A 10,845-nucleotide genomic window follows, 5' to 3' on the forward strand; every position below is an offset into this window, starting at 1 on the left:
GCCCGCCGACCCGCCTCGCCTGCACTCCTTCAGCACCCAATCCTCCATCCAGGATGACTCGGCAGACGGAGAAGAGACTGCGGATGCCGGCCGAAAGGAAGACGACGGAGCGGGGGCAACAGACACGACAGACGCACAGACGACAGACAGGAAGGATATTTCAATTATTCCAGAAGAAGATGAGCCACCTTCAGAGTCCAAACCACTGCAGAGTGCAGAAACTGAGGATTTGACGCCGATTCAGAGGGAGGAACCTGTGACTCATTCCGAGACAGACTCTATGGGCGTCACGGCCGACCTAGAGGACAACCCAGACCTGGAGGAGGAGACCGCGATAGACTGATAGTCTAGTGCTACTAAAACTAAAATGTACTAAGAAAATGAAGGCCAGGTTACTAAAGCAAGAAACGCATGGTAATGTGGCTTACTCAATGTGAGCGTGACCAATTCTGGTTTTGCACTAGCTAGTTAAGCTAGTTTGCACATGCTTTCAGCTTTAGTGATTCAGGTCCTCAATTGTATCTGTGTGTGATTGCCGACTGTGTCAACACAGCGGTTACCAGTACTTCTCCTTATATCCAGACCATGATGCATTTCAAAGAAAAGCGGCACTCTTAGAACAATGACATTATTGTTTGTCACGAGTGTTGCTCAAAGCACAGTCTCCTTTCTGTGTTGTGCGTTATTCTTTCTGCTCTGGTGCTGAGGTGATCCAGCTGTTTCTCTGCATGTGTGACTGTTTTGTGATCGTGTGCGATTGTTGGAGTGTGTGCGCGAATGGTTTTATGATACCGAGCAGATGGCAAGGAAAGGGCGTGTTCGTGTAAATCTGTATTTGAGTGGGTTATTGGGGAAAGCCCGCTTGATTTTACCAGTCTTAACTCTGAGGAATGTACAAAGACTTCTGGGTCTATCCAGCGGTGCTCTTTTCTGGAGGTATATTTAGTTTTGGCTGAACATTCAGCACCCTTTTGTGTCATTCTTTTGATTGTAAGCAACAGATGTGAGCTTAAACTAACCCGTTTTAATTCATCACTGCATTTAAAATCATTCAACCCATGAACTCTTGCACCATCAGGCCTTTTTGTATTAAAACCGCTAACTCACTGATATCAGTCACGTTTTTTCATCAGGTGAACAAACCTGATGTCATGGAGTTTCATTCCTAAGCATTTAAGTCACTGCCGTACTTGCACGCATTTGTTTTCTCTTTGAAATCTGCCGCCACACAGGATGGATACGGATGGTTTTCGTTCACGTAGTAGCTGCTTCTTCCCTTTTTAAAGCTGAGGCGACTTGTTCATATTTTTAGGTGCGTTTTAACGTTCTTTAACACTTAATACTCTAGAGGTCATCGAGAGCTTGTGCTGGACACACATAATCAAAGCTGGGTGTGATGTATTTGTGGTTTCGTTACTTTGGTGTGCAATAACAGTAATTCAAGACTCATTTCTTTCACTTACAGATTTAAGTAGTTGGACTACCATCACTAATGGACTGAAATGGAAAATTAATTTTCGGTTTATAGACTGCAGCACATAGAAGGGATCCACACACTCTTGCGGTGAGGTGCAGATGCAAATGTGTGGTAACCATGACTGGGCGCTTTTCTTTCCAAAGGAAAGCACTGATTTAAGCTTTATCGGCGGAGTTTGTGAAATATTACCTTTAAAGCAATACGATAACTTCTGCATATATCAGTATTTTGAGGTTAAAATTCATTGTCAAGAAGGAGGGCGTCCTAGTTTGTACACAGTGTAAAGATTTGTTTTGATCTAATGTTATAATTAATTTACCAACTGGAGCTGTCAAAGTCATGCAATAAATTATTCTGATGTACATTTTGGTCGATTTACCTTTTTTTATTTTATTCAAAGGAGTTTTGTAATGAAATGGCTCATGAAACGTTCATCTGCCGCACAATGTTTATGTAGTTATTCTGGCAAAGAACATTTGCAAATTTCCTGTTCTGGTGAAATATCAGCAAGCCTATTTAATTCCTGATAGTCATCATTTCTTAGAATAACTGGCTTTCTCAGTGTTTGGGTCTCTTGATGATTAAGGGGAACTCTGGCTGGAATCCAGTGATTGGTTAAAACCTTGGTTTTATATATATTATATATATTTATATATACTGCATGAGTATTTAATTACTGTGATGACAAATGCACATTCCTGTGGGAGGGGAAATCGCAAATATAAAAACTAAATTTGAGGTGATTTTCGTTCTTACTGTGTAAAGTGGGCTGCGTCTTCTGAAGTTATTTCTCTCAGTTGATTTTCCATGCAGTCGTTTGTCTAACACTCCCATAATATTTAAGGGGATTTTTTATTGCTTCTCCAGAAACCAGTGATGGATTTGTGTGATACTGAGAAAAAATTTAATTCTGTTTATTTACTTGCCTGGAGAATTAACTTCTGATTGACCTCCACCCTCACTTCCTACATTTGAACAAGTTTTCAAGTATGTGCTTTACAATAAGCAAACAAAAAGCAACCATCTACAAAATTCAGGGGTTCCACTTCTGCTTATCAAAAGATCATCCTAGACTGAAATTGAATGTCATGCAGTTATAAGTCATTAGCTGCTTTCAATTTACTATCAAAGAGCATTTCTGTGAAAAGTTAGGCTGTGATGGCCATCTCAAGTATGTTGGTTTTGATAAAAGCATCTGTTAAATGAACAAACATGACCTTTATCTTCAGTGTGGTTCGACTGCTCTGAGAAACAGGTTGATGTAAAGCTTATTAACAGCGACTATATACAGTTGCAATCAAAATTATTCAACCTCCTTGACATGCAAGACATTTTGTTCCAGATCATTTGTTTTTCTAAAAACAAATCTACCAAGGCATTTGTACACTATTAGATCAAGTATTTTAATACACATTTGAGTAATTCTGAGAACATAAATAGATAAATAATAGGAAAAAAAATCAACTTGGCTCTAAACGTTCATGTTCAAAATTATTCAACCCCCAAAAGTAAAATGTGGTGTAGAATCTTTTTTTATTTAAAACCACCAATAAACGCTGTTTGAAAGTGTTTAGAAGCATTGATCAACTCTCTACTGCAATCTTGGACCATTCCTCGGCTGAATAAACTTTTAGATCACGGATAATCTTTGGTTTTCACTTTGCCACTGCTTTCTTCAAATTCGACCAAATATTTTCAATGAGAATTAAATCTGGAGACTGAACAGGCAACTCAAGAACATTCAGTGACTGATCCCTGAACCAAGCATAAGTAGATTTGGATGTTTACTTTGGGATGATTGTCCTGCAGGAAAGTCCATTGATCATCATCTTCGGTCTTTGCACCAAAGGCATCACAATTCTTGTCAAAATGGTCTGCTACTTCAAAGAATCCATGGTTTCCTTCATACGCTCATGTTTTCCACTTCATGTTACAGTAAAACATTGGATCAGCCCACCTCCATGTTTGATCATGGAGATAGTGTTCTTCTGCTCATTAGTTTTCCCTTTTTTGCACCAGACATACCGCTAATCTATACGTCCAAAAAGTTCCAGTTTGGTCACATCACTCCATTAAACATTCTTCCAGAACTCCACAGGTCTACCCAAATTAATTTTAGCATATTCAAGCTGACCTTTTTGTTCTTCTTGATCAAGAATGGTATTCGCCAAGATGCCCCAACATGAAAGCCATGCTTGGCTTATGTTCATCTTCTACTCTGGAATGAAATATTTTTCATCCTTTCATCGGGTCATCTCGCAAGTCTTTGGCTGTACATTGCAGGCTTTTCTCAGTTCAACACCCTCAAAAGGTTTTCTGGTACAACACACTATAAACTAAGGAATAAGGCTTTTAATGTCTTAGAAATCTTCACGTAGCCTTAGGGGCCGTTCACATGTAGCGTCTTTTGCACGCTCAAATTCGTTATTTTAAATGTAGACGCGCGGCTTGCGCGCGCATAATGGAAGCGACGCGCTCGTTTTTTCTAGGCGCGTCCGTGCCGCATCTCAACTTTTCAGAATGCAGCAAGCGCTCCGCAGCTAGAGCGCAGTTGATGGTTGCTTAGAAACGGCAGAGCGCAAGCGCCCGAGCGCTTTGTTGACAAGGAAGAAAGCGGCGCGCCTAGCGTTTTCCACGCGTTTTTAGGTGCGGCATGTGAACGGCCCCTTACACTTTCTAATACAATAAAACTATTTCTTCTCTATAGCTTTTGTGCAAGCTATGTTGACTTTACCATACTTGCTACTCAACTTCAGCACATGCATGGGATAAATGTATAGATGTGTAACGTCTCAAGCTGATTCAGTTTTTTTATATATATAGTTTCTAAAGGCTTAATTGTGTCTAAGGATAATTTTGTTCCCTACCACAAAAATAAATGACTTAAAACGGCAATGTTGAATAGGGGTTGAATAATTATGACAGCTGTGTTATTAAAAAATCCTAGAACTCAAACACATTACATGACATATTGACATTGTCACTTACACTATGCCAGTAAACTGTCGTAGATGGAATTTTTATAAAGTCCTGAAACTTTAGACAAGCTTTTATTTGTAAAGTACTGCAGTCTCTGGGGGGGTTGATTAATTTTGATTGCAACTGTATGGATGAGCACAGATGGTCTCATGAGAGACTCATTGGTGTGTTTCTCTAGAGGTTAGTGTCTCACGCATTCTGTTGAAATCTGCATCGCAGGGGTGTTATTTCTAAAGAACACACACTCACTAGCTTGTGGTTTGCATTACATGCCATTTGCCTGAGAAGAGCCATATGACTTGCCACAATACAGCACCTTGTATTTCACTGTAAATAGATGAGATGGTGAGATTGTTGCGGGTGTTGCATTGCAAAGCCATTACAGTTATCATTGTTGATGTTATATACTTGTATTTAATAACTAACTTTTAATTGTGTATGAAAAAATTAATCTTGACTTGAAAGTTGACTTAAAGGCACAATATATAAGATTCTTTTATATAAAAATGTCAACTGAAGTGCTTTGAAACAGCTGCTTTGTTCTATTTGTTAACATCATTTCAACTAAAACAGATTTGTAGCCAATAGCATTTTGTTTATATTATCTTGAGCTCGGTAAAGTTGCATTTCACAATCTCATCCTTATCGCTATAAAATAGCGTTCTGTAGAATTCAAATGGGTCCGATGTGTTTTGTGGTCTGCCGACTAACGCATATAATCCGCTCCCTGTCATTGTGTCTTTGGACCGGTGTTGTGCCCATTTTCGACCCCTGCCAAAATCTTACCCCCTCTCGTTGAAATCGCTACCTGATTGCCTAATCCTAACCCCTCCCCAACACCTAGCCTTACACCTACCAATACTAGGGGGGTAATAATCTGGCGGGGGTCAGAATTTGGCATAACAGCGGCAATGAACGTAAACAATGCCGTTGAACCTAACGATGCTCGTAAATTTCTCTATATGATTTATATAGCAGCTATGATTTATTTAGCAGCTTCCACACATTTTTTTTCCATGGTATAGACATTAATTAGCAGAACACTGTATTCAGTAGTACATTAACTATGCAATCCATGCTGTTGTTTACATCTGAGTTTCGCCAATATGGTCACACATCTGGGTACCAAACTGTGACATAAGTGCAACTCTGTAGCATTTAGTTTATATTAGCTTGTGCCAGAGCTGTTGAAATTGGTAAAGCTGCATTTGACAGAGTATGACAACCACAATCTCATCCATATCACAAAAGCATTGTGTCTAGAATTCAAAGATGCGTTTTATGGTCTGTGCTGGAGCAGACTGTGCGCGCTGCAGCGGTTCACGTGATACAATGCGAAACCAGGCTTCTTTCTCCACAGTGGAAAGCATATTTACACTTTTTCGAATCGTCCCCTATCCCCTATATAGTGCACTACGTGCCAGTCCTAATACATTAACTGTGAACATGTGACCAATTTTAGCCACAGCTTCAGCGTCTGTTTATAGTGTAGGGGGCGCCGGGGCGGGACACTTCGGATTCTAGAGCATTTGATTGGACAGAAAGTTTGATGATCATTCATCCATATAGGCGGAAGTGAAAAACTAACACCGTGTCTACGGTTGTGGCTAGAAGGGATACGTCTACGACCGGAAACTAACAATGAAATTAATTTTTCTACCTATTAGATTGTGTTTTTATAACGTCTACACCTACCCCAACCCTAAACTTAGCCCTTACTATAATAAAAAAACAGTATTATTGTTGTACAGTGTGATAAAAATAACGTTAGATTGAAGTGCGCATGCCCAGTAGCGAATCATGTATCCCTTCTAGTCTTTACCCGTGTCTACACCGAACGCGACAGTTGTCGTGCCGCACCGCAACAGCTAAGGTCTGTCTACACTGGACATGACAAAGCGACCGTTGCAAATCATTTAAACTTTGTGTGAGTGTGAGCACGTCATAAATAGAACGAGGCAGCAGATTACTGTCAGGGATTTGCCTTGTCGCGCCGGTTCTATTGTATTTTGTCACGTCGCACCGCGCCACGCTGCTCGCGTCCGGTGTAGACGTGGTGTAAGTTTGGAATGCTTTTAAATATGAATTTTGTCATTAGCCGCGTTTCCATCAAAAGTTGCGAAATTAATGCGCAACATTTAAATATCGTATAAAACATTTCCATTCCGTTTTCATCATTATGCTGCGTTCCAGGCAGGTTTTTGAGCTTGTAAATCACGACTTCAAACCACGACCAAGCCCAGATTAATCATACGGGCAACTGGGCAATTGCCCAGGGGCCCACGACATCTAAAGGGCCCAGGACAGCAAGGGCACTAGCAAAATGAATTGCCTTATGTTATTTATCTTTTTTACACGAAGGCATGTCATTTCTGTCTCTACATGGTCGCGCGTTTACAATGTCTCCTCCGCGAAAACACGGACGGGATTGCGCATTCCATTCATTAAAACGGAATTTACTATAGCGCGGAATACCACGGAATTCGTCGATTTTTGGGTTAATAAATCAAAAGTTGGTCTGTCACTTAATTCAAATCGCGATATGGACTAGTGTCTGTGAAAACTGAAATGCAAAAAGACCGTTTTAACATGAATGGTGGAGACGCGTTTTTTTTACTATGCGCATACTGAAGCACGCGTGACGCTCACAGTAATTTTTTGCATTTGCACCTCACATGAACAGATAAACTCAATCTCCAAAACTGCTGTGAGTGTCACTTTTACCGTTTCATTTAAGAAAACTAGCATCATATCATACTGTACACACAGAAACTTCACGGCAACCTGTCAAAATAAAAGTACGGTTCAACACGTAACAACAATATTAGTCTTGTATTCCTTTTGTACAGTATAATGTAGGTGTTTATATATTCCTATTTAAATAATTTACATAAAACAATATATATGATAAAAAATAAATATTACAACAAGATTAACCACTTAATTGTAGAAAAAAATACTACAATTATTATTTAAACGTTTTAAACTGAATATAATTTTTCTTCCATGTAAAAAATTAAAAGGGTTTATTTTTCATTTGATTAAAAGTTTATGCTTTCATTTGATTATCAGAAAAATTAAAACACATAAGAATTTCTAAAAAAAAAATAAAAAATTGTTCAAAATGTTAAAATAGAGAGTTTAGGACTTATTTTTCACTAAAATAAATGTTTTCGTTTTTACACAAAGTAGGCTAAAGTACCGGGAAAAAAGTAACGTTGGCTACTGGCAAATGGTTTGAAAGTGGTTGCTTAGCTATTCATTTTTTTGTGAAAATGGAGGATACTTCCCTCCCTCTTAATGTAGTGGGTCAATTTTACCAGATTATACTGTACAGATGCTGATGTGTTTTGTTTTCATAGCATCATATGTGAGTGAATGTCTTTGATAGGGGACATAGTAGTGCATTTGTAGTTCTATGAGCATTTAAATATTTGTAAATCAAAATATGATGACAGTTAGGATTTGAAGTATTGAGTATATTTACTGTATATTACAGTAATATATTCTATATATGACCATATTATGGTGATCCTGGGGTCGTGATGATGGGGCCCTTGAATATTGTTGCCCAGGGTACAACAAAGTGTTAATCTGGCCCTGACCACGACTCACGACTTTGTAGTGTTCCAGGCAAGTCACGTCAAACTGCCTGAGCGCATTTATTATTTTTATATTATTATTATTTGATTGCAACTCAATTTTTCCACCGTGTGCTTGCTTGCATAAACACCGCACCTGTAGGGGCTGCCATTGTTTTTTCGCGGGCTATGTCACGTCAGAGCTCGCAACTGGGAGTACATTGATCTAGTACAAGTTCATGGGTGGGAAGTCACGGGTTTGACTGCCTTTCCAGTGCACTTTCACGGGAAGAAGGTTGGAAAAACATGGGCAAGGGGTTGCCTGGAACGCGGCATAATACATAATAAATTGCTTGCGCCTCAGAGAGACGGAGACAGTTTTGCTGGGAAATGAGATCGGTCCGCTGGTTAGTCAAGTTATCCCATTCCATCTCTCATTATTCGCATTAACCCTAACCTTTTTTTGCACAATTCAACGTCAAATGAGTGTAAAAATTTGTTTCTGAATTAATACCATGTCTACACCGGACGCGAGCGGCGTGGTGCGACAAAATACAATAGAACCTATTATGCTGTCTACACTGGATGCAGCGCGACACGGCAAATCCCAGACAGTAATCTGCTGTCGCGTTCTATTTATGACGTGCTCACATAAAGTTTCAATGATTTGCAACGGTCGCTTTGTTGCGTCCAGCGTAGACAAACTTTAGCTGTTGTGGCGCGGCGTGACAACTGTCGCGTCCGATGTAGACACGGTGTAAGGGTGTTTTTTGTTTTTTTTTCGTTTTCTCATTTCTGATTCGATACTTCAAAATGCATAAAAACAGAGTGATGGAAAAATAGCTATTGTTTTAGAGCACACTATCTTATAGATATCCTTAAGGCTAACATATTCATACTAAAAACCATAAAACATCATTATTTTGATTTCACGGGGACTTTAAAATATCCAAAAAACACTAGAACTGGTATATATTTTGTTGACTTGTGTACTTAACATTATCCCAAACGTGTCCAAGAATGTTTAAATGTTAATTAGTGGCCCGTCCCTTGTCATTGCAGCACCAGCCAATGACATTATACACCTTTGGTTTTATTTTGTAGAAAACACAGAAACACCAAAGACACTTTAATACGTTATGCGTTTTATTAGACAGACAACGAACACACAGAGTAGCATTATAACAGAACACTCAAATGAATCTAGTATGATAAAACAGTGCTGCTTTACCCCACATACGCATGACCGGAAGGAGCTGAAGCGATCGACAGTTTCATAATAATAAGCTTCGCTGTTTTCGAGCCATGTGTCGCGCTCATTTCTCATTAGCAAACGCTCCAGCGGCCTGGGTTCCCTTGCACGGCTTTTAGCCCCTCCCTGTTTCATTCTATAGCGATGTTAATAAATCTTTAAAACATTCGTTCATCCATTTACCCGATTTCTGCCAGAGTCCCGTCGGATTGCATCGGTTGTGGCGATGAAAACGACAACACTCAATCAAACCTTTGTTTCTTGTTTGTTTTGAATATGCACCCTCTAGCAGTGAAAATGACATAGTGTGCCTTTAATGTTGTATTTGTTTGATGCACATTGTTGTTATTGTCGTTTTAGCATCAAACTCAAGTCAAAAAACGTGTTATTGGAGTCCTGCAGCATCTCCACGGAGCCCCTAGTGGGCCGCAAACTCCTCATAAGAACCAAACACGTGGTAATACAAAATATTTTCTTACTAATACTCATCAAACCAAATAAAACCCACTTGTTTGTATATGGAAAAGATGGCGAGGAGATTACAGAAAGGTGGTCTTTGTGTTCGGTTAGCGTGAAACACGCTTATCTTTGTGAATCAGTGAATTGGAAGTCCTGCCCACATATTCTCAGTGGAGGCCATGGGGACCTTCTACCTTGATGTGGGATGGCAAGAGATGAGTGTTGTCATAGTAACCGTTATGTGGGTAGCCGTATCACTCGCCTTCCTGGAATATAGCTTTGTGGTCTGAAGCATTGTCAATTTACTAAAACCACTCCCAGGGGGCTTTAGCATCATAGCCAAAAATAGATTTAAAAAATTACAGTTTAATCATAGGTAATGAGTTTCCAGAGCAGCATCTAATTAGCCAGTGAGTAGGTTTGGTGTGGTGCATGAAGATAACCATAGCCTTTTCATTTCAAATTTTAGTTCAATTTCCAAAAAATGTATTGTTTGAAACAAATATGATTTGTTTTTTATTTGCCACAAATATTAACTTTTTAATTATTTTTAAAAAAGACTGTTATTTCCTACAAATATAAACTATTATTGTTTTACTTTTTTAAAAATCTATTTTTTTTTTAATTAAATATTATCCCTTTTTTAAATGTATAACCATTTTAAAAAAATGTTTTTTAATTATTTTTTATTTTTTATTTTTTACTCTTTGAAAGTTCCACTTTTCTGCATGGATGGCTTGAGGTTGCACACCCAAAGCTCAAACCAGGGCTGTTTCTATGAACACACAGGCCTGTTTGTGTGTGTGTGTATCAGTCAGCGTCTGCGTTTTGGAGGGGAGCGTTGTGGTTCCAAAAGGAAATACACTGCTCAGGAGTGTGCACATATGTGTGTACACATATATGTTTGTGTAAGTTGAGGCCAGATGCAGTGGAGATTAGGGGCTCTTCAGGGAAACACAACTGTCTCTTTTCCTGGAAGCGAGTGTGCGCTTTCATGTGTATTAATCACTACAGGCGAGCGAGGAAAGATAGACTGATTAACTCCACACCGCATCGACCAATTCACGCAGTCAACCTCAGCGACCTATCTGACCTAA

General features: G+C 39.2%; 1 protein-coding gene across 3 annotated transcripts in view; it reads left to right on the top strand.

The window, feature by feature from the left end:
• clec16a (C-type lectin domain containing 16A) overlaps window positions 1-1,841 on the top strand; it is a 65,509-nt gene extending 63,668 nt beyond the window's left edge. For all 3 annotated transcript variants that reach the window (XM_073841235.1, XM_073841252.1, XM_073841244.1), the window contains exon 23: window positions 1-1,841. This exon is cut by the window's left edge and continues 106 nt beyond it. In XM_073841235.1, coding sequence (XP_073697336.1) covers window positions 1-343 — 343 coding nt within the window. In that variant the 3' untranslated portion in view covers window positions 344-1,841.
• The last annotated feature ends 9,004 nt before the right edge of the window (window positions 1,842-10,845 follow it).

This window comes from Garra rufa, chromosome 1, assembly GCF_049309525.1.
Source record: "Garra rufa chromosome 1, GarRuf1.0, whole genome shotgun sequence".
Lineage (NCBI taxonomy): Eukaryota > Metazoa > Chordata > Actinopteri > Cypriniformes > Cyprinidae > Garra > Garra rufa.